The 26037-nt window shown below is 38.4% G+C and overlaps 1 gene segment (V, D, J or C); it reads left to right on the forward strand.

Moving 5' to 3' along the window:
• Positions 1-26037, forward strand: part of LOC136407776 (T cell receptor gamma constant 2-like) — a 57791-nt gene that overhangs the window by 16385 nt on the left and 15369 nt on the right. Inside the window, 1 exon segment of the C gene segment in view lies at positions 11539-11545. Within this exon segment, the coding sequence occupies positions 11539-11545 (7 nt within the window).

A 26037-nucleotide genomic window follows, 5' to 3' on the forward strand; every position in this document is an offset into this window, starting at 1 on the left:
CCAACGGAGCTATCCTCAGCACCCAGGGCTATGCTCGAACCAACTGAACCATGGGTTGCGGAGGGATGGAGGACGAGAAAGGGTAAGTAGGGGGAGAAGCAGATGGTTGCTTCTCCTGTGTGCCTTGACTGGGAATTGAACCTGAGAATGTCCATATGCCAGCCGACACTCCACCCACTGAGCAACCAGCCAGGGCCCTTATTTTTCTGTTTCTAAAAGTAATGCCTGGAGTGGGCTTCTTGTAAGTGTCGAACAATCTTTTTGCAAGTTTCCTATATATAATATTTACCTTAAATAAAAATTACCTGAATGAATTCAACATATTCATCCTATCTAGTCCCTATTTCAATGATTCACAGTTTATTATTTAATTTTGCGATGTACTAGAAAGAAAAAATGAGTAATTTTCTGGCCAGGCAAACCCAAGAGATGTTATTAGACATATGATCCCTCAGACCTACCTCTGGTGGGCTGATATATCTTCAATTTACATAGAAACCAACACTATTTATGACCATGACAGTATCTAAGTGGGGAACCACTGTCTTTTTTAGCTTAATTAGAATCCTTTTAGTCCCCTATATTTTTAATGCAAACAAAGTAAAGATCAGAATGCACCAAATGTGAGAAGATGAGCTCTTTCCTAAAGGAATGTATGCAAAGTGTGGATCTTCTTAAAATATCTTTGCTAAATGTTTTGCATTTATTTTCTTATGTAATGTACAGATGAGCAGAGCATCTGAGCAATGTTGTGCCTTCAGAGGAAAATATCAGAAGATAAATGCTATATCAGCTTTTCAATAAGACCCTTAGAAAAATTAGTAACAAAGTCAATGATGGACAAAGAAAAAGAAGTAAGTAATATTATGAAGCCATTAAAATGGCATCATTTATGAAGATTAATTAAAATGAAATATTTTATATGTGATTATCAATAAACATATAAAATATAAATGAGAATACATTATATTTCAAATATATGAATGCCAAACTGGAGAAAAAAATGAAAAGAAATACTTATATTCTAAGATAGGTTATTTTTTTCTTAATAAAGTAGATGGGTTATTTTCTTCTTAATTCAGTGGTAGTCAACCTGGTCCCTACCGCCCACTAGTGGGCATTCCAGCTTTCATGGTGGGCAGTAGCAGAGCAACCAAAGTATAAATAAAAAGATAGATTTAACTATAGTAAGTTGTTTTATAAAGATTTATTCTGCCAAACAGCGAAAATTCGACATAAAGTACTTGGTAAGTAATTATTATTATATGCTTTAATTTGCTGTAACTGCTTTAAAATTTTATAAAGTAAAGATACTTCCCTACTTTATAAATCACCATTACTGTGGAACTGGTGGGTGGTTAGAAAATTTTACTATTAACAGAGATACAAAAGTGAGCAGTAGGTATAAAAAGGTTGACTACCCCTGTCTTAATATTTTCATTAATTTTATATATTTTCAAAAAGAAGACCAAAAGAATTTTTATACTTAAAATATTATTTAACAAATGGATTTTCTGTGATTTTTCAATAATAATATAAAGTTGAAAACATCAGAAAGGGCTTATAACATTTCTAAAACTATTGTCTATACTTGTTTATTCACATTTTCAGTTTGAGAATGGAGTTTTCTTAATTCTCTGTAAGATGTTTACTTAGGCAATTACAGACGTAGAAACTGACATCCAGAGAAATTACATAATCCATGTTTCATACTCCTGAGAGCCCTAAATCCAAACAAATGAACAGAGGGTCCAATATTAATTTTATGACACAAAAGCTACACTTGGCCCTGGCCGGTTGGCTTAGTGGTAGAGCGTTGGCCTGGCGTGCAAGGGGTCCCGGGTTCGATTCCCGGCCAGGGCACACAGGAGAGGCGCCCATCTGCTTCTCCACCCCTCCCCCTCTCCTTCCTCTCTGTCTCTCTCTTCCCCTCCCGCAGCCGAGGCTCCATTGGAGCCAAGATGGCCCGGGCGCTGGGGATGGCTCCTCGGCCTCTGCCCCAGGTGCTGGAGTGGCTCTGGTCGCGACAGAGCGACGCCCCGGAGGGGTAGAGCATCACCCCCTGGTGGGCAGAGCGTCGCCCCCTGGTGGGCGTGCCGGGTGGATCCCGGTCGGGCGCATGCGGGAGTCCGTCTGACTGTCTCTCCCCGTTTCCAGCTTCGGAAAAATACAAAAAAAAAAAAAAAAAAAAGCTACACCCTCACATCTCTAGAACAATGTTTCTATAGTGTGAAAATTAACGTAGGAACAGCTAAGTGTAAAACAGCATATATCACCTCCAGAACGACCCCACCCTGCCCGCAGACACATCCTTGTCCTTGTCATGAACCACACTCCCTGTCAATTCAGCACAGTGAGTCATCAGAACAGCCCAAACCGCTTGGCTCTGCAGCCGGGCGTGCAGCCTCATGAGACCACCTGACCCACTGCTTCCTCCTTTCACGCCCTGTTCCCACTCACCTGGACACTCCCATCAGGGTCTCACTGTCCTACCCTCTCCTTGTTGACACAGTGTGACAGACAGCAGGATGTTGGTGCTGGGGACATTCCTAGTGGCCTCCCTCTGGGCTTGTGAATTGCTCCTCAATTACCTCAACATGGATGAGAGAGGAAAGGGATTTTTATTGTTTCCTGTTTCCAAGGCAGCTGGTCATGGGAATTCCCACTGTTCTTTTCCAGTTGGACATGGGCAGTTACAGTTGGAGCCACTAAGACATACATTTCCAGAGCAATTGAAATAGTGTTCATATCTTGAATGATGAGCACTGAAGACCCTGAAAGCACAGTCATGCACTGGTATCAGTGGGGACCAAACCAAGTTAGGGTGCACCTGCAGTCCATCATTGTAACAAAACCCCGCTCCAGTGCCCTTAGGTGAGAGAGCCAGCACAGCTGAGGTGAGAACACATTTTTAGAAGACTGCTTCAGTCCTCACCATAAATTTCATAGGAAATCATGTGGCCACTGACGACTGTGCTGGTAGGACCCACAGCACTAGAGGCGCCAGGACCCCCCACCCCAGTGTCTTCTGGGTCTCTGCCCCACCACAACCTCTGCCAACACAGGAGCAAACTGACTACCTCCTGCTGGCTGCTGGCCTCCACCTCGCCTTCTCTGCTGCACAGGAGGTCAACTTGCGTTTGTCCCACATTAGGCCCAGCTTGAGCAGGAAGCATTTCTGACCACGATGTTACCAACTCTTCATTTGACATGATTTCCTTATGAATTAAAGTCTTGTCTGGGAATGAGAAGCCTCATTAATCAGGTCACCATACAAACACCTCCACTAACTAGAATGGCTCAGGCTGAGGGAGGGAATCATTATGTACCAGCACTCCTAGGTATAGTGCATATACATCAGCACATATAATTATATATACAACACCCCAGCATACAACCATATTTATCCATTTTAGCAGACAAAGAAATTAAACCTCTAAGAATTAAGGTGATTATTCAAAGACAAAAAGTCTATATATTCTTAACTAGATCATGAGGCTACGCTGAATATGTAAACATTACAATTCTATAACAAAATACTTGAGGTAAAGTTGGGATGCAGCAAGTATCTTTTTTCTGGGGGAGGAAGAAGATAGTTCCTTACTTCACATGCAGGGCTATGCGAATATGACATTATGAGGATAGAGGGCTGAGTTTTGGGACCAATAGATGAGCCACTATGCTGTGAGAAATTTTGGTTCTGCTTATGAAAGAAGAGTGAGAATGGGCCAATAGAAGGAATAGCTAGTAATCTTTTGTCTATTGGTGTTCTCAGTTCTATGCACATATGAACATCTTTAACCCTCACAGTAGCCTACGAGGTCTCTTCTGTTATGACTATGAACCCATTTGACCCATGATTGAGATACTATATAATCCAAGAATGAGTCCATGTCACACAGAGGATAGGAAGCAAAGTAAAGTGAACCCATGTAATCTAGCTCCAGATTCTCACCTCTAGATTATAAGAAGATAAAGAAACTGCTGTGTATTGTTCTCACACCCATGGAGAAAATAACTAACCTTTGTGAAACATTTGCTGACATAATTTACTGGGGTTTTTGTTTGTTTGTTTGTTTGTATTTTTCCGAAGTTAGAACCAGGGAGGCAGTCAGACTCCCACATGCGCCTGACCGGGATCCACCCGCATGCCCACCAGGGGGCAATGCTCTACCTATCTGGGCCATTGCTCAACTGCAATTGGAGCCATTCTAGCATCTGAGGCAGAGGCCATGGAGCCATCTTCAGTGCCCAGGCCAACTTTGCTCCAATGGAGCCTTGGCTGCAGGAGGGGAAGAGAGAAATAGAGTAGAAGGAGAAGGGTAAGGGAGGAGAAGCAGATGGACGCTTCTCCTGTGTGTCCTAACTGGGAATCTATCCCAGGACTTCCACATGCCAGGAGGACGCTCAACTGCTGAGCCAACCGGCCAGGGCCATAATTTGCTGTTTTGTACTGAATCCTGTAACAAGAATTTGAGTGATCAAGAGTATTCACAACATATGTAAAATGTCAATAAGTTATCAATTTGCTTTCTAAAATATAAAGTAAAAACTTTATATTATTTCATAATGACATGTTTGGAACAATTATGAAACAAATGACTACCTTTTAAGCCATACATTCTTATACAGTATATCTTGGGCATCCCATGCAAGACTGTGGATATCACCTTGTACCTGTGCCATACATAGGCCCTTACTTATTTGATAATTTCTAACATTTTAGCAGCATATTCATCACCATCATCTCCTCTACTAAAGACTCTGGCTCTAGTTCTCAATTCAGGGAGGCCATTAGAGAAAAAAAGGAGATTCCCAGGAAAGGTGACTGGGAATCAGCCTGCCAGCCTTTCTTGTCCTACCTTTGATGCACGCAACTTTTGTGATTACATTTTGTCCATGTAATTAATTCCTGACCATCAGATATTCTCAGATGGACCACCATTGATTTATTACCTACTACGTAAGGGTTACTATTATCTAAACATTTAATAGAAGCAAGGGGAAAGAGACCTGAGAGAAACACAGAATCTGACAACACAAGCCCTATTTACACAGGAAGGTACAGACAAACCTGTCAACATCCCACTGCTAGCTGCTTCACATGGTTGTCTCACTTAGTACTCAAAACAGTGTACCAGAGCAGTAATGAGTAGTTGACAGTGAAACACTCTCCTGAGTTCAGCTCTTAGAAGAAACCCTCCAGCAGCTTTTTATATGTCAGACTAACTGGTGAGAAACAAGGAAAGAGACACCTGACTTACACTGTATTCAAGGTAATAGGATATTATATAGCCATGGAAAACAATGGTTTATGGATTTATTAATAACATTTTTAAATAGTCACAATATAATAGAAAGAAAATTCATGAGTATATGAGAAAGTTTTAACAATAAAACTCTTTGTATTGATAGAAGAATAGCAAAAAGGGAGAAACTTCTCCAAAACTTTAAGAAAGATTTTTCCTGAGGGAATAGATGGCTTTAAATCTTCTATGTACTTTGATTATGTACTTTACATATTTCCCTAAATGAGCTACTATGGTTTTATCATTAAAAATATTTAACACAGTAATTTTCTCATTTGATAGTCATACTAATAATAAAACTTCATAACATATTGAATACTCATGATGTACCAGGTACTAAAATTTGAGTGTTTGTACATTACCCTCATGTAACATGGTAATAGAAGTCTTTTAATGGCTCAACTGATACATATCTGGGCAAGGTTACATGTGGAAAGTGAGGCATCAGAAGCTTAAGTAACTCAACAAATGTCAGATTAGGAAAGTGGTACCAGAAGGTGTTTATTATCTTTGGTCATTAAGTAACACTCATATAGATTATTAAAGAGTTCAGTATTGCTCACAATAATAAAGTAACCAAAGGAAAAATGTATTATGCCAAATACGCAAATCCTACTGAAAATATTTATTTATATATAATAACAAGCACTCCTATTACAATTCATGGATATGATGAGAAAAATTCAAAATAGAAGTAAAGATGGGTGCCTTTTATGTGATTTTTTTACACCTCATTTTACTCAGATTTCTTTAATAAACAAGTGTTGCTTATCTGACTTTTCTTGTTTCCTAGACCGGGGTCCGTGAACAAGTCACTTTTCTTTGCCACTGTCCTCACTGCCAAATGAAGATTGTCATAACAGCTTCCTCACAAACTGTTGTTCAGAGGATTTAATAAAATAAGTAAACAATTAGAATAATACCTTACCAATAACAATTCTTCAATGAGTATTAGTTGTTATATAAATTTTAAAAATTATTATTACAGATTAAACATAACATTGCTTTGAAAATTCTCCTGCATGGAGCATAATGCTCAGGAGACACCCAGGTCCTGGAAGGGAGGGGTCCTGCAGCTGCTCTGCCTTGTGCACCTGCAGGCACCCTTCTTGTGGCCCCCAAACTACACATGAGATTTTGTTGTCCTGGATCATAATCCATGTGGCGATATCTCAGTTAATTTTAAAAACACAGAAATACTTCTGCTTGTGTATATAGCATCTTAATGATCATGTGAGCTAGGGTATTTCAATGTCTTATTTTTGCGTTGTTGTATTACAGCTAAATAAAAGTCAGGTTTCATACCCAAGTCCTGAGTCAACAGCAGATCACAGGAAGATAGACAGAGGGGCTGATCCAGCGGGTTAGTCTTCCCACTTGTGAAGCAATATCTCCATGACACGGTATTTCATGGGAAAGGCTGAGTAGGTAGGAGAACCGTCCCTGCCCCAACCCAAGGCAGACACATTCATCCCAGGGTTTTCTAGCCAGCTCATGCACCCTCTCACCCAATCTTCCCAGCACTCATAGGACACAGGAAGCCCATGCTGAGCACATCTGCAGCACACCATGAAGAGCCCAGGGAACATCTGAGCCACCACTTCTTCTGAGATCACAACCAGCCCGCCTCCAGCCTCTGGTCCTCTAGCAGGGACCTCACTTTCTTTCCTTCTGCCTGGAGCCAGCCTGGCCTACAGGATGCCACAGCTGGAAGCTGTCCTCTTCTTCTCCTTCTGGGCTTGTGAGTTGCCCCAATCACTTCTCTACAAGAAAGACCAAAGAAATTCTTTGTTGTTACCTCTGTTCATGTCTTTGTTCATGGGAATTTTTATTTCTTTTTGCCTGCAGTTGGCCTTGGGCAGCTAAAGTTGGAGCAACCTGAAATATCAATTTCCAAGGCTGGACACAAGAGTGTTCATATATCTTGTAAGGTGTCCTCTGACTCCTTTAGCACAAAAGGCATACACTGGTACCGGCAGAAACCAGATCAGGGTATAGAACATTTAATATACGTTGTCTCAACAACCCCTGCTCGTGAGAACAACAAATATGAGGCAAGTAAAAATGTTAACAATTCCACTTCCACCTTGAGAATAAATTTCTTGGAGAAAGAAGATGAAGCCGTGTACTTCTGTGCCTGCTGGTATGTCATAACACAACGTTAGAGCTGCGGGGATAACCTGCACAGGAACTGTCTCCGGGCTGTGCCCACCACATCCTTTCTGTGTGGGCGGCCGCAGAGGCTGCAAGCTGGCGCCAGCCGGCACCTCCCCCCATAGAATGTGAATTGTGCTCGGGTTCTTTCCTGCAGAGATTACTGATCATGTAAGTGACATGGCCAGAATCAAAGGGGAAACCATGCAGCCAGGAAACTTGCTGGTGATATTATATCTTATGTAATTATCACAACACTTTGCAATCTAAGGGTCCTTTCTTCTACTTTACTTTTAAAATATTGAAGTTAGAGAGATAAAATTACTTTGAGACCTCTAACCTCACACTGCTTCAATTCTGTGAGCCATACTGCGGATGTTCAGCTTTTATTTACTCCATACATTTGGGAGTAGGGGGATGTGGGATGGAGTGCTGCCCTCTTCCCCAGGGGAGGAAGATGAGTCACTTTACACTGAGGCATGGAGTCACAGCCGGGCCAGCGCCCTTCCTTCTGCAGGCCTCAGTCCCTGGGTCACTAGATGATTACATACCAGGTGACAAGCATCAGGGTCCTTTCCCTGGATTCTGCCGGGACCAGCGGGGGCCATAGCTCATTCATTCAGAGCTGCTGCTCCTTCTCACGCACTGTTCTCATTCACCTCATGCTTGTGACAATCCGTTGACATGCTGTTTTTGATTCATTTTTTACAGATGAGGAAACAGGCAGAGAGATGCCATTTACTCTTCTGCGGCCAGCCAGTTGCTGAGTGGGGCTGGAGGGATGGGATCCTGACTTCAGTGACAGTCCTTGCCACCACCGTGCATGGACCTCTGAAACAGGCTGTGAAAAAGCATTTGGTCTGTTGTTCCCACAGCTAAAGAGGAAACAAAATCTCATTCACAAAAAAATTATTGAACAAGTAGACTACTACTGTGGGCTGAGAATAAATTTAAGTGTTGACTTCCTAGTGTAAATATAAATATCATGGCTGATTTGACTTTCAAAATATAAAACAAGAACAAAATATATATAATAACATTATTTTCTTTTCTTTTTGAAATAATAAAAATAAATAAAATAAGACACTCTTTCTTGTAGGACATTTTCTGATAGAGTGTCTTTCTCTGATATTGCTGGAGCACAGCCGTGGCCATCATTTACCTACAGTCTAGGACTGTTCCTGGGCTGCAGTGGAGGAAGGGCGCAGTCACAGCATAGACCTCAAGTCACAAAGCTAAAATACTTGTTATCTGACTACCTACAGAGAACATTTGCCAGCTCTCTTGAGCAACATGGGGTTAGAGAATGAATTTGTAAGTCTGACTGCAATTCAAGATGTGTAAGAGAAAATATTAATAAATTTATTACATAAAAATGAAAACAAAGTGTGTGGGGTAAAAGCAACATAAGGTAAATCAAAGTGCAAATCGCAAACTATAAAAATTATTTGGAACTTGTTTAGCAGATAAAGGCTTATTATCCCTGTTATAAAATTACACTTTAAAAATGGAGAAAAGAACATTTAAAATATTCTATAAGAAAATGGCAAATGACATAAAAAGCTAATTTATGAAGAGAGATATAAAAGTAGCTCTTAAGCATGCAAAAAAGAGATAAATTTTATTTTTAGCAAATGAATGAGCCAGGTGTCAGCAAACTACGGCCAGCGGCCCGCATGTGGCTCCCTGAGGCCATTTATCCAACCCCCTGCCGCACTTCCTTCCAGAAGGGGCACTTCTTTCATTGGTGGTCAGTGAGAGGAGCACTGTATGTGGCGGCTCTCCAACAGTCTGAGAGACAGTGAACTGGCCCCCTGTATAAAAAGTTGGGGACCCCTGGATGAGCTCTTAGCAGATAGCTCAGTTACTTAGAGCTTGCACCTGAAGTTCAGAGGTTGCCAGATTGATCCCTGATCAGGGCACACAAGGAAGCAGATCAGTGTTTTTGTTCCTGTCTCTCTCTCTCTCCTGTCCTCTCTCTCTTTAACTTTAATTGATTAAAAAAATTAATTCTAAAATTAATTTATTAACAAGGTGAATGCAAATCAATACTGCACTGAGATATTATTTCTTACCCATGAGATTGGCAAGAATTTAAAAATTTGACAATATGCTATGTTGGTTAAGCAATGGGGAAAAATAGGCAACCCTAAATTTCAGCAAAAATGCAACATACAACATTTTGTAGGGGAATTTGAAAATATCTAACAGAACTTTGTATATATTTACCTTTTCATCCAGCAAACAATATCTAGAAATTTATTCTGAAGGTACAATTTTCAACAATATTAAAGTACATATCTATCATATAAAATTAGTCATGGTAAAAATTCAAAATATTGGAAATTACATAATAATACAAACATAGGTGATTGGTTCAATAAATAATGGCACATGCATCATGCAGATTTATAATAAAATGAGAGATGCAAAATAAATTGTAATTCTGAATAGAGTAGACCCTTGAACAATACGGGAGTAGGGGCTTGAACCTCTACACGGTCAAAATTCTGTGAATAACTTGACTCCTCAAAAACTTAACTACAGTCATCCTCCAGCATTGTGGAGCATTGATTCTAGGTTGCCCTGATAATACCAAAATTTGTGTATGCTCAAGCTCCTTATTTAAAATAGCAAAGAAAAATTCATACAGTCAGTCCTCTGTATCTGCAAACTCTCAATTGTGGGTTTAAAATGCTATTTTTTATAAGCCATTGGTTGACTCTTTGGAAGCAAAACCCATGTATGTGGAGGATCAGCTGTATTTACTGGAAAAAAACAAGTACACGTATAAGTGGACCCATGCAGTTCAAGTCTGTGTTGTTCAAGGGCCAACTGCATGGACAATTAACAATTGGAAAGTAAAATTTCAAAACTAGTACTATTTATAATAGCTATATAAACCTATAATATTGGAGATAAATTTAACAAAAAATGTAAGGGATTTATATGTTGAATACTACTAAACTCTGATGATAGAATTCGAATGACAATTAAACAAATGGAGAGGTATGCCATATTCATGCATTGGACTACTCAATATGCATATCAATCCCTGAATTGATAAACAGATTTAATGTAATGCCAACCAAAATCTCACAAAGACTCTTTGTCGAAATTAAGAAGCTGGTTGTAAAATACAAACGGAAAAGCAAAGGACATTGAATAGTCACTTTTGGAAAGATTAAAATCTTAGACATACTTTGGTTAAGACTGTGGGGTTTTTGTAAAAGGAAAAATGCAGAGATGAGAGCATAAGAAAAAAGAACCCAGAATTAGGTCCACACACAAGTGGTTAACTGTTTTTAACAAAGGTGCCAAGAAAATTAAAAAAAAAATGAACAAACTACAAACTTTTCAGCTAACGGTATTGAAACAACTGTTCATCTGTGTGGAGAAACCAAAACCAAAGCAAAACACCTCAATCCATACCAAACACCATGAACAAAGTTAACTTGTGATGGATTATAGAACCAAATGTAAAACTGAAACAATAAAATTTCTAGATGAAAATACAGGAGAAGCTCATTGTGACTTTGGGTTAGGCAATGATTTCTGAAGACAGAAAAAAACAAAAAACATCTGAAAAATTGCACTTTCATTAAAATAAGCATTTCCGTTCTTTTAAAAATTGATTTTAAAAAATGGAAAGAGAAGCCACAGACAAGAAGATACAGACAAAACACATATAAAAAATGGTGTCCAAAATATATAAAGAACTTTCACAACTCAACTAAAAAAACAATACGTTAGAAAATGTTGAAGAGGACCAGCATGTGCTCAGAGATGTAGGGAAGGGGGATGTTGTTGTTCCTTTCTTACAAAAACATTAAAAAAGGGACAAACTAAAAATTAATAACTTTGCTTGAACCTTCAGAGAACTAAGTTGCAGGGCAAGTGACTTATTCCAAACCTGGAGCTAGACAGGCACCTGCAGGAGAAATGGAAGCTGAGCATTTGCTTACCTCTGACAGATGCAGTCTAACACCAACTGAGCTGTATTAAACTAGAAAGTTTAATAAGATAACAAGAGCTGAATATGGACTAGGGAGAGAGTGTGAACATTGTGAACCAGAATATAGGTATTTTCCACTATCTTTTAAGCTTTTCTCCAGGAAGCCCACAAGCTTCTTGTAGCAAAGATCAGGGACAATCTGGAGAAAGCTTCCTCCTGAAGCTGGCTGCAGGAGGGGAGCACAGCAACTGGAGAAACCCATCCAGACCCAATCCACTCCATCTCCACTGGGAGGAAAAGACTTCTCCAGCAGGGGAAGGCACTAGTGGTATATCCCACTGCACTTGAGGAATAGAAAGGATCCACAACCCAAACTGCCCAGAACCATCTCCCTTAACTTCACAAAGTAACAAGTTTCCATCTGCAGAAGGATGGGCATCATAGCCATTGCTGGAAGTGGGCGGGTCTACTGCAGCTGGAGGAGGAGAACTAGGGTAACCCATGTTCCGCCTCTGCAAGAGGGGCAGGAACACTTGTGAAGGCCACACTTTCAGACCCAGGTTGACTGTATCTATTTAAAACTGAGTCAGAGGATGCCTGCTTTCCTCACCTCTCACCAGCATGCTAGCTAACCTTGCATAAAAATAACAGTGGCATATAGCTGAGGGTGCTTTAAGACATAAACTTTCTCTGGGTGGCAGAACAAATGGAAGGACAAAGACAAATGAAAAGACAAACATAACATGACCAGACTAATTTTAACTCTCTGAACCGTGGAAACAACACGTCCAACCCTGATAACCCAACAAACTTCAAACCCAGTGTAATTCCTGATGAGAATAAGACAAATCGACACACTAGCAGAAGGAAGGATGTGCTCGCTATCAAGCATAAAATATATGTGCATCCGTAGCTATTGTACCATTCATGTCCACGTTGCAACCAGAAATGTAGAGGCACACAAAAGGACGAGAACAAAGAGTGTCCAGATGCAAAGCAATCGTTAGAACCAGGCAGACATGACACACATGCTGGAACAACCGATGGGGAATTTGAAATAAGTATGATTGCTTTGTTAATGTCTCTAGTGGAAAAGGTAAAACAACATTCACTATCAGGTAGGTAATTTCATCAGAGAGAAGAAATTTATTGTTTTGAAAAAGGAAATGCAAGAAGTAAAAGAACAGAAATTAAACAAGCCTTGGGAGGCCTCATCAGTGGACTCAGTAGAGATAAGGAAAGACTTTGGTAACGTAAGGATAGGCAAAATCTCTATAAAGTTTTAAAGAAAATGCTGACATCCCAACAAAAATTTGCTTCTATGTCTCTCCCTTCTCCTCTCCTCCTTTAAACCCTTCCTCTCCCCCTTTCTATTTCAGATCAATAAAAGACTTTAGTCCTAAACAAACAAACAAACAAAAAGTTCTTTACACTGATATCATCAGATGGTAACAATCACATAGTAATGACAGAAATTTACTGATGAATTCTGTTAAAAGACCTATTTTCACAGGATATTTTGAGGAAATAGCACAATCCTCTTTTCCTGCAATTTATGGGTCTTAACTGTATGTTCAGAGAGACACTTCCTATCACTAAATCAGCCCTGGGTTGGCTCTGTGATCATCCTAGTATTCAATCACTTCAACTGACAAGTCTGGCAGAATGCTGGTCCTGCCCAGGTCATCGTGGTGGCCTACCTTTGGACTTGTGAGTGGCTTTACCCAGCCAATATCTTATCCATTTGAGGGGAGGCAGTAGAAAGCCTGGATAGTCTATTGGCCCAGTCAGGTGAATGACAGCAACATGGTCATTCAAACTAAGCTGACAGACTCCACTGTACATTGAATCTTTTAGGAAGAAAATGGAAAATGTGGATCCCAAGATTTTCATTACCAGACAACAAATGCATACTATTTTAATGAATGCTAAAATTTCACTAATTTTTGCTTTTGCTTTTCTTTCAGACACAAATGGAGACATTCCAATAACACAAGCCAAAACATCTACTACTAAGAAAAAAGGAAGTACAGCATTTCTTGAGTGCCAAATAAAAAGAGAGACCTTAAAAAAGGACGTGTTTATAGACTGGTACCTACAGAAACCAGACCCACCACCCAAACGAATCCTGTATATTTCCTCTAATGACAATGTTATCCATGAGCAAGGTGTCAGTGAGGAAAGTTATGAAGCAAGGAAACAGCAGAATAACTTGTTGGCAAGCCTAGGATTCACCAAGTGGATGAGGCAGGCACTGGACTATATTACTGTGCCTGCTGGACCGAATGCACTGCATAGAAATGCTTGCAGTCACTGAACAAAAACCCTCCCATGCTGTTGCACCTGTGGGAACAAACATCATCTCCTTTCTGCCTCTCGGAGAGACCAGACTGCTGTCTCTATGAGACTTTTCTCTTGCATATGTGTCCTGAGCAAGGTCTGAGCTAGATCTCAAGGACCCAATTTGTGATGCTTCTTTCAGTAATGACACTTTCTCATCTATCTTCAACTCTGCTGGTTTCCTAGTGTCTTGAATTGTCTCTGGTTGGCCACCTATGGGAAGTCTTTTGGAAAGGAAGCCATAATCCAGTGTTCAACAAGATTTGTTGATTTTGAATGAATGAATAAATATGAATGATTGAAGATACAATGTCTTTTGAGTAACATAGACCATGATTTCAAATTTCTGCTCAGCCTCTTACTGACAACACAATCCAAGAAATTTACTAAGTCAAGTTCATTCTGTTTTCCCAATTTGAAGTAGACATAGTGTTAACAACCTTATAAGATTGCTGAGGGCTGAATGAGTTTTCCTACATGAAAGTTTGTACATTGTTTTAACAAATCACAGTGTCCTTTCCCATTATCATAAAACTTCACTGAGGCATCTCATGAACTCTTTAGAAATTACATCTTACATTGTTCTTCAAACAACAGTAAAGTGGAGCTTTAATTCGAAAAAAACTAATAATTGTATATAGGAAAAGAATTGAAGGAAACAAAAGGATTTTCCTCCCCAAATATTCTTTATTAATAGCAGAATATAGTAACATCATAGTAGCTAAAGCAATGCCTACCTATAATTGTTAATATTTATCAAACTCTGTGAACATTTTGCAAATTATATATTTATAAAATGTACATATTTCTGCATAAGGTTATGGGAATGTTATCTCATTAGTTGTTATAAAGTAACAATACTTTCCTTCCCATTCTCATGTTTTACATACTTAACTACCCATAGTCTCACAAAATATGATGAAAATTCTATAACAGAACTCAAGAATAGATATATTTGAAACAACACTTTAAGAAAAGTTGTGAGGAGATTGCTCTCAAGAAGTAGTTATCATTGAACTATTATAACACAGGTGTTTTAATGTGGTCTTCTGGGATCTGATAGTTCCTTTATACCAGGAACGTGATAAAATCATACTGCAACAGATTTTACTACTAAGGACTTCCACGAGTTCTAAAGCGAATCTTCCTACCCCTCCCCTGCCTCTGCAGAACAAGGGTTGTCACTGCACCCTCGGTCCTGATTCATACCCCTTGGAGTATACATTCTGACTAGTCACTGGCAATGCCAACCCCATGGATCCTCCTTATGTCTTTGGCTTGGGTTTGTAGGTTGACTTTTTCCCTTTCTTATCATATTGTGTTTATCTCCAGAGTCAACTTTTTCAAGTACTTCTGAATTCTCTCTCTTGTTTTTCAGATGGAGACGCTAAAATGAGAATATCTCAAGATCAACTCTCCTTTACCAGAAGGCCAGATAGAACAATGCATATAAGCTGCAAGCTGTCTGGGATTCCTCTTGAGAATGTCATTGTGCACTGGTATCAACAAAAGGAAGGGGAACCCCCAAAACGAATTCTTTATGGTTCAACCAAGACTAATAAGGATGACAAGTTCAATCCCCGTTTGGAGACCTTTAGGAAAGATAATGGAGTCTTTTTCCTGATAATCAATAATGTTGCCATGTCTGATGAAGCCACCTACTACTGTGCCTGCTGGATTCTCACATTGTCACAGAGTCATAAGGAAGCTACAAAAAAACCCTCTATTATTAGCCCTTAACTCCTGCCACACTTGAACAACCAAAAGAGACTCTTTAATGCTCTTAATTATTATATAAGTTCACAAAAGGCTGAGAGAGGGAGGGCTCTTAGGATATAGTCAGCACAATGCTAACTCTTGAATGAGGAAGCTGGGGCCAGTTCAGAGATGGCCAGTGATTTGTCCATAGCTAGTTAACTACAGAGGTAGGGCTCCCCTTGCATTTCAGATTTTCAGTTTAGTGCCTTTTCTTGCCTCTCTTATGGTCAGTGTTGAACTTCTTTTAGCAAAACTGTAACTCTTTCAAAAGGAATCTTTAACAACTAACTATACTTTGTCTCCATAAGTGATGTTCACAGAAAATAGTAGGTCTGATATGTAGGTAAAGTATATAACTTCACCCTGTTGAGAAGGGTTAAAGATCAACAGAGGATGGGCTCTAAGCCCCATCTATCTCCATGTTGTTTTCCCATGACTATTTATTCTCCTTTATTTCTGTAGTTTCCATCAGTTCCGAAGTATCCAATAATTGGAATAGTGTCCGTGGCATACACATCATGTATATGGGCATATGGGAGGTGGAGATTGGTTTTTCATAAACATATTTGTAAATATTTTCCAGTTACAAAACAACCTGAGGAACTAAGGTTCTAATTCCCTGCTTTTCATTCTGATACCTGGCACCAACCCTAATGGCATGGTCATGTACTTGGTTCTAAATTTGATAGCCCTGACCTGCATTCTGATTTGTTAGAGTGACTCACAACATTTTCATGTTCAAGTTCTTAACAGCCACACCTTGAAAATAACAAGAACAACAGTAATAACAACAATCTAAACCATTACATTACAGCTGGAACCTTTCTTCTTGGATGTCTTGTAATTATCCAGAACGAAATTATCAATTCCAATTTCACTCCATCCCAATCCCCACAATTTGTATTATTTTCCTCCCCAAACTTTCCTGTCTCAGTAAAGACAAAGGCATATTGTGTCACTGAACACAGTGGCAAGAATATTTTGTCAAGCAGTTGGTAGTTTCTTGTTTTTCCTATTCTTCTGTTTCGTCTGGTAATAAGAGAAAAAGAGATGAGGAAGCCTTAATATTCTTTAGGCATTTTCCATGATATGAGAACTTAAAAAAAGACAGGAGACCCTGGAAACTGTGGTTTCATTGGCCAGAAAGTAAACCACAAACCCAGTCAACCTCATTGGGGCACCGCTTGAGACTAGCATTGGCTGACCAGACAGAACCTCCAACCAAAACTCTTAGATCCGACTCAGAGAGCTCCTGCTCCTCTTTCTCTAACTTAATGCATGTTTAGAAACTCTTTTTTATTTTTCTAGCTGACAGGTAATCAGCTTTTTTATTTTCTAGTGTTCAGGTAATCAGCATGCTCATGACAGAAATAACCAGTTAATCCAAATAATATGTATAATTTGAACCGTATGGTACAAATGTTCCCATGGACACTTTAGTCTCCTAATGTAATTCAAGGATAAGTAAAAAGAGCTAAATTGTGCAATTTATTTGAATATTCCAATTAAATTAAACCCAGTCCTTACACCTTCTTCTCTAGGTGCTTACATTGATTACCCATTACTTATTTGTAGTGCAAATCATTTCACCTACTTTTTACTTAAGGTGATACTTTGTAATTGTCAGGAAACACCAAATATCTTATATTTAACCATTTAAGATACAGATCTTCTAAAAATCAGTGGTCCCCAACATGTTTTGGGCCATGGACTGGTTTAATGTCAAAAAATATTTTCATGGACCAGCCTTTAGGGTGGGACAGATAAATGTATCATGTGACCGAGACAAGCATCAAGAGTGAGTCTTCGACGATGTAAGAGAGGGAATCTGGTCATTTAAAAAAATAAAACATCATTCAGACTTAAATATAAATAAAATGTAAATAATGTAAGTTATTTATTCTTTCTCTGCGGACCAGTACCAAATGGCCCACGGACCAGTACCGGTCCAGGTCCACGGCCCGGGGGTTGAGGACCATTGTTCTAAATTACATAGACCTGGAATAGACCTAGTAACTGTTCCTGCCACACACATCTTTTAACTCTATCCAAGAAATATGAAGTAATTGAAAGAATAAAGTTTGACATTTTGGCAACTTGAACTCAAATCTTTGAGTTTCCTCCTCTGCTTTTTAATAACAATAATAGCCACTGTACTGTGTAGGTACATCTGAATAAGTATACATGGACGGTGCGTAATTCATCCCAGACCCCACATTTAAGAATCTCCCTTCTCTTCACTTCTAGAACACATAGCCATGGCTTGTGATCTTAGACCAAGGAGAAAGAAAAGGATAGAGGATATGAAGCTCAGGTACAGTGTTTCTTCACCAAGAGAGATATTTTCACATGCAAGTGCTTTTCATGCATAACAGTTCAGACAGACAAACATGTATTGTTTGCAAAAACAGAAACAAGTTCTTCACCAAACATGGTTTCTTATGGGTGCTGTATAAACTAATAAGTATTTGAATTCCACATAGTACCAGGTGAAGTTCTCAAAGTGCAAAGAAACCTTTAGAGCAGAGGTCGGGAACCTATGGCTCGCGAACCAGATGTGGCTCTTTTGATGGCTGCATCTGGCTTGCAGACAAATCTTTAATAAAAAAATAATGTTAAATATATAAAACATTCTCATATATTACAATCCATTCATTTCCTACCGCTCATGTTCATGGTTGTGAGTGGCTGGAGCCAATCACAGCTGTCCTCTGGGACAACACCAAATTTTTATTGGATAATGCGTAATGTACACGGGTCATTGTATGGCTATCATGGAATTACATTTTAAAATATGTGGCATTCATGGCTCTCTCAACCAAAAGTTTCCCGACCCCTGCCTTAGAAAATAGAAGATCAACAAGTTCAGAATAAAGGCAGATGGTAAAGTTGCTGAAGGGAAGAACATGCTTGAAAGTGCAATTACCTGGCCTTGGCCAAACACTGTCCTGAATTTTGATAAACAATAAACACGGTACTTTCCAATGATCTATTGTACTATACAGAAATATACCTGATATCTCAGTGATGGATGATATCAACATTACCTTAGTGGTTCACATATAGTACGTGATTTCATTTCATGTACATGTTGAATAATATGTCTATTTTGTCTTAAGACATAATTCTGGTAATCTTTGTTACAGAAGTTTCTGTAACTTACTCATGTACCAGATTTAATTAAAAGCCATTAAAATTTCTAGAAGATAAACCAATGTGGAAAAATGCATAATTTATTATTTTGTTTTAAGATGATGTTGGGCAGATAAAATATATTATGCTTACTTTGTTAAAGATGGTGCTGCCCACGTGGAAGTCCATCACCCGGGTGATTGCTTGGGATGGGTGTGATTGTTTAATGTGTGTTGGGGGCAGGATGTGGGCAGGTAGGATCCTTGTAACCTGGGGCTTGGTTTTAAGACTAAGCCTTTCCCACCCTTTTGGATGTAGGGTGGTGCACTCTCATGAGGAATCCCATTAGGCCTCAGATAAGTGACTCTGTATCAGAGATTTCCTTATTTATATATAAGATTAAAGGTTTTGATTTCTACACTATAAAATGAGGGCAGACCGGGAGCTTGCTCTCTCTTGGTTCTTGAGATTCATTAGAAAAGAGAGCAGAGAGGAGAGCAGAGAAAGGCCATGTGGAGGAGGCCAGAAGAAGCAGCCAAGATGGCAGAGTGTTGAGTGAGAAGCCAGTTTGTACAGAGTTTGTGCAGGGAAAAGGAAGGAGATGGGGAACAGAGGTGAATAAGTTTGGTGAACTAGAAACCTTTGATTCTAGGAAAACTTGGATAAGTCAGTAGCTTTGTGTGCACTGAATGAGTGGGTTTTGGAGCCCAGTGTGAGTTTTTACTTGCCCGCCGGGTACAAGCTAGGATTAAAGGTGATGGTCCACCAGTTTTTGGCTCCTTTGTTTCTTTACCGACTGTCCGAATCCAATGCGAACCTGCATGGGCCAGGTGGCTGGGATGGTGGCCGTGGATACTGGCTTTATAGCTCCGTTGTTTCATTACCATCTGTTCGAATTCAATGCGAACCTGCATGGGCCAGGCGGCTGTCCTTTTGGCCATGGCTACTGGCTTCACAGATGGTAACCACGTTCTAAAATGAAACATAAAAGATATCTTTGTAGCTTTTGATAGTCTACCAAATTTGGTTCAAGTTAGTCAACTAGAAATCATCATCAAACCTGAAATATCAATAGTTATGCAAAACCTCAAGCAATTCAGCTGACACTTGTGATTTACTTCACTTGACTTGCTTATTATTTATATATTTATTAATTCCCTAATGTGTTTGAAGTTGAATTTTAGTTCCCTCAGCCAGCTACCTCAAAATATGATGAGTGAGTTATATGTGCCTTTGTGTATGTGTTAGTGTTACATGAAACAGAGGTAGAAGCAAAATTATTGATTTTTGTACACAAGACTAAGATTTTCCATTCTTTCTTAGAATGTGAACTCCATGTGTTGAACTTTTGTAACATCTGTTTAATGCACATTGTACAAAAGTCCTGAGAAACAGATATTATCATCACCACCTTAAAGATGAGGAAACTGAGGTTTTAAGAAGGGTTTAAGCACATATCATCAGGAGTGCAAAAGCTGGAATTTGACCCTGACATTTCTGATCATAAAATGTCTTTTCCTTTACTTTCAACTTCCTTAATAATAATTTGATTTATCTCATGTGAATTTTAATATTAATGTCACATTAATATTGATAACATCAGCCCTTCTGTCCATCTTCACTGTCACTACAATAACATGAATCCTTGGATTCATCTTAGTGGCTTATGGTACTCATCTTTGAAATACACCTTGACCAACATACTTTTCTGTTCATAAATATCTTTCTAAAGCACAAATCTGATGTCACTTTCTTTATGTCCTCATCACTTTTTGTTTTTAAAGAATGTTTATTTGAAAATGCTACAAGTAAAAATTCTCTAAATTAAGTAAAAGTGTCTCTTCTCCCCTTTCCATTCTAAGCTCCTCTAACAATGGACACAATAAGTCTCTGTGTTCCTCGCTCACATGTCTAGTAGCTTCTTAATTTAAATTTTAATCCACTTAGAACCTATTGTATATGGTATGAGGTAGAGAGCTATGTCTATTTTCACAGCAGATCATCAATAGTGCAATCAGTTTTTAAATAATCTAACATGTTAATATAATTTAAAAATTCTACCACTGCTCACAAAACTTAGGGGATATTTCAAAATGAATATGAAGCGATAATCCAGGATTTTCAGCCTTTTGTTTAGTGCATTTTCAACAACAAAATAAAAGTTGGTTTTGCATCTCATTTGCATAATCAAACAACTATCTTTGATTTGTCGTTTGCTTTTCTGATGTTCTTGTAAAAAAATCAAATGCTTTTTAATTGCTTCATGTTAATTTTGAAATATCCTCTAATTTTTGTGAGTAGTATATATCATGTTTTATTATTGACATATATTTAAAGCAATTTCTGTGGGGTTTCTGCTTTATTTTGTTTCAACCTTCTTACAACATTATCATGTTATATCAGTAACTTTGTAATAAGTGTTAAGATCTGTCTTCACTAATATTTTTTAAAAATTATTTTTCAGTTACCTCAAATTTATTCTCTATATTAGCATTTAAAATCAAGTTATCTTGCCTACTCTTAACCAAACATCATAGAATAAAAAATAAAATATTCTGATTGGCCTTGCAGTTAATTTATATAGGAATAGAGGAAGGATTAGCTTATTCAATATATGGGGCTTTTTTCCTCATGAAAATAGCATATCTATCATTTATGCAGGTTTTAGTTTATGGCTTTTAGTAAAATGTTGTGCTGTTTTCTTTTCTTTTCTTTTTTCTTTTTTTTTTTTAAATTAAGTGAGAAAAGGAGGGGCAATGAGATAGAATCTCACATGCCTCGGATTGGGATCCACCAGACAAGCCCCCTATGGGGCCATGCTCTGCCCACCTGGGGTGTTGGTTGCTCCATTGCTTGGCAACTAAGCTATTTTTAGCACTTGAGGAGGTCATGGAGCCATCCTCAGAGCTTGAGGCCAACTCTCTGGAGACAATCGAATCATAGCTGTGGAGGAAGAAGGGAGAAAGAAAGAGAAAGTGTGGAGGAGGAAGGGTGGAGAAGCAGATGTTCACTTCTCCTGTGTGCCCTGAACAGGAATTGAACAGAGACATCCACACACTGGGCTTCTCTATACCACTGAGCCAACCAGCAAGGGCATCTTGTCCTTTTTCCTTCATATAGTTCTCAAATTTTCTTGTTAATTTAATAAAAGATTTGATAACTCTTTACTTACTCATTTGCATTTTATCACTTAAATTCTTCATAGATCATGAAATACAGATAACTCCTAAAGCTCCAAATAATTTTGCTCATGGTCTCAGATAGGAAAAAAAGAAGAAAAACTTTTCCAAGGGAATTGAGTGGGTACCATTTACATCTACAAGAGGTACAAAAGGTATTTGACAGCTCAAAGTAGTAATTACTTGAAATGCTGTTAAAAACACCTTTAGTTTTTATCTAAACCTCACATTCTCTCCCATTGTGTTGGATGCTTTGTTCTACTGTGAATGGACAGCTGGCCACCATGCTCACCTCACAGCTTCATTCTCAAGGCCAGAGGCAATGCTTGCTCATGGAACATGGGTGAAACCCGGATCTGACGTGCACATGGCGTCATCAGGCGTCTGCTCTTTGGGTCTGGGCCGATGGACAACTCACCTGTACTCAGGAAAGCTCTCAGCTGCTGCTGACCATTTCTTTCCCCTGATCCAAGAAAGAGCAAGAGATCACAGAACAACTTGCAAGAGGAGTCTTCTTTCAACATATCATAGAACTGGGTTTTGTTTTTAAATTTTAGTTTAAATAAGAAATCTGTTATTTTGTAGGAGATGGAATTCTACAATTATTTTCTTCTATTCCAGGAAAAGTATTGTTATAACAGAAATCATTATCCTATTTTGCATTTCCAGGTAAATAATCACGTTGGCTAATGAATACAGCATCTTAAGTAGTGGACAATTTCGCTCACATTTCTCAAGTCTATTTGTGTTAGGAGATTAGCATGTTCAGTTACTGAAGAGCTTCCTCCTTTCAGAAATCCATTCCCAGTGTGCTGAGGAAGCAGCCCTGGTGTTTGTGAGAACAGAGAGTAGGGCCTTATCTGTGATGTGATCTCTGAGCAGTTTCACACAATTGAACACCTGGAAATAAAAACTCAATTCTCTGCATACTTTCCTGGGTATTTTAGAAAAAAAGTGACCCAACTTGTAATCAATCAACGTGGGCTTGTTCTCTTCTTTTCCTGCTCTTGTTCTTTTTTTTTTTTTTTCATTAGTCCTTTTCAATAATTACAGCCTTCATGGAAAACTGACATCCAAACAATTTATTTAAAGAAAACTTATAAAATATAAGATACTACCAAACCTATATTTAAGGACTTCCAAAGAAACCCAGAAGACAAATTGCCATTTTTCTCAATGTTGATCACATCATAAAGTTTGGGATATGGTGATATTTTTGTAGAAACTGCAACCATTGTGTTAGATCAGGCTGGATCAAGATATTTGCAGAAGGAACTAAACTCATAGTAATTCCTCCTGGTAAGTAACTTATTTCTATTTTTGAAAAACTGGTAGATGGTATTTAGATAAAACAATCTGGTATAAATTCAATCTGACTTTATACGAACAGCAATTTTGTAGCTACTAGACACTGTATATGGAAAGAAAACTAGTTTGTAAACAGTTTATTTATTTCCCTGCCTGTAAGCAGATTAAAAGTCTATACTTAGAATTCACATACACAGAAAAGATAGATTCAGCCTAGAAATTAAAATGTTTTGAGTACTATCTCTGTGAATCATTGCTATAAGTTATTGCTTTAAAATATATTCCTTGCAGATGCTCACTTCATTGAGAAACAATTTGATTAATTATCTTTTAATTGTTTTATATTCTGAGAAGAAAAAACAGTGCTCTGTTCTCTCAATAATCAGGTAGAACTGTACTATTGGTTTTGAGCTTAGCTCTAACAGCATGGCAAAGCGTGATTCTTACACTGAATGATACAGAACATCGCAATGTGCTATCACAGTCTTATTATATATATTGACCTGGAGAGGCACCAGGTTAATGGAACTATAAGCTTTATGAGCTATTTCAGCTCAAAAGTCCATGAAAAGAGTCTGCATGGTTTTATATCCTCATTTGTTAGTTCGCTCTCTAGTAAACATTTACAGAAAACACTTTCTGTCCTGAATACAGGAGATTAAAGAACATAGTCCCAACACTCACAAAGCTTCTGGTTTAGTAGATAAGTGTTCTAGATTCTGGCTTGGTTTGTCTCCATGTGCTTTGGCCTGTGGCCACTGTAGAGGCAAAAGGCCTTGAGATCATGAGCTATTTAATTTCTAAACTTATGTAAGAAGCATTACTTATAAAATAGATATATTTTTTGTTTGGTGGAAGAACTTGATCATTCCATTAAAGAGGAAGATATTAGTTAATATTTACTGAGAGCCAGATCCCATGCTAAATAGTTTCAGTGCTGTGTCTCATTCCTCAGTAGCCCTGTAGAGGCGAGCCTCTTATTCCCAGTTCATACATAAGGAAACTGGGTCTTAGATTAGAGTGGTGGTTTGCCTCAAGTCAACTGACTAGTTACTGTTGAATCCTAAGTTTAGGATTCAATAAAGACTTGTCTATTCTGAAGTGCATGGTCTGAACTATTCCTACTAGAAACATTACCATGTTTTTGTCCCCGAGTACTCACTCTTCTATAGTCTGATCTCTACGGTGGACTCTGTAATTGACTTCTTACTTAGTAATAGCTCATACTTCGGATTACTACTCTGGTGAGAAAACAATGCTTCTGCTTCCATTCATGGTACCCCTCTCTCTACACAGAATGGTCAACTAAGTCGTGTGAAATATGCATTTATTAAATACTCAAAATATGATTCTTAATGTATTTCTATAAAATGACAAGTCATTTTGACACCACTTCACTCAATTTTCTTTCTATATTGGCATCAACTTTGCTAGAAATATTGTAATTGGTAAAAACTAAATTGCATCACTAACTGAATTACAACTCAGAGCTGTTTCTACTCATGATGGGACAGCAGAAAATATACCAAACCAAATAAGATCCTCTGATAAACAGCACAGAATGTGCTAATAAAGAACATTTGTCATTTGGTCAATGCCCTGGAAACTGTAAGGATATGAAGTCCAAAGGACTAGTCGTTCAGCTATAAATAGCTTAAGAGACCATCATTAAGAATTTATTCTCTGTAACAACTTGTCTGGCCTATCAGTGGGAACTGGATTCTAGAAAGAAATTACATTAGAATCAATGCATATACCCAGTCCTTAATACCTACAAAAAATACCAGTAAAACATCAAAACACATGTATTAAATACTTAAAATATATTATTCCTCATATTGTTTCTCTTTGAAAATAGAAATACTAACTTTAAATTACACTCTAGGAGAGAAACTTACTTTGTATATTAGAACTCTTTAAAGGAGGAGAAGGGAGGTAGAGGATTCAGGCAAAATGATGAGATTAGATGAAATCATATTCTGCAATCTGAGTTAAGATGGGAAAGACATATAACCCCAGGTGCTCAGGCCGAGAGGGGCCAGCTTTTCAGACTTGAGTACATTCAGATCTCATGTGATTTTGCCTGAGTTTCGTCTTTGTTTAATGTTAGCAGGGTCAATATTTATATATTTATATAACTTTTAAAGAAATATGGGCATGATTACAAAACAAGCACAAAGAAATTGACCTATAAAGGCTTTTCAGCTAGTGGAGAGATAAAAGGCTGAAGGATTCAAGTGTTCGGTCCTGGCACAGAGTCCATTGTTACCAGTAAATTTTCTCTAAATTCTTCCGTTACAGTAGGGAGGGGAGGCGAGTAACGCAGCTATTGCAGGCGAGGTGCTTCTGAAGGCTCAGAACTGTTGGATTCAATCCCAGCTTGGTCACATGGCAGGTGATTTTCAGAGAGGTCAATGGCTCCATCCAGGTTTTTGATGCAGTTGGCTCTTGACCAAGCATGGAGGACATCGATCAAGAGTTAAGTGGGGAGAGCGACTAAGGGTCCATATGGGGTAGTGATGTTAGGTCCATATTGTATTTTCATGTTGAAATATTTTTAAAATAAATTTATATAATATATTTATTTGATACCAAAAAGAGCCACTGAGAAAACTTGCTCGATTTGTCATTTGGTCAGGGGATGTTTAAAAAGAAATCTTGCCTGAAAACTGAGGAACATTTTACAAGAATGTTCTAGCCTATGAGATCCACTCAAATGAAAGTTTTCAAAGAATTTTCACAAAGTTAATAAAGCACTGAATAAAAAGAAGTGGTTAAAATAAAAAAAAACAAAAAACAAACAAATGGCCTGACCTGTGGTGGCGCAGTGGATAAAGCGTCGACCTGGAAATGCTGAGGTTGCCGGTTCGAAACCCTGGGCTTGCCTGCTCAAGGCACATAT

This window comes from Saccopteryx leptura, chromosome 6 (genome assembly GCF_036850995.1).
Source record: "Saccopteryx leptura isolate mSacLep1 chromosome 6, mSacLep1_pri_phased_curated, whole genome shotgun sequence".
Lineage (NCBI taxonomy): Eukaryota > Metazoa > Chordata > Mammalia > Chiroptera > Emballonuridae > Saccopteryx > Saccopteryx leptura.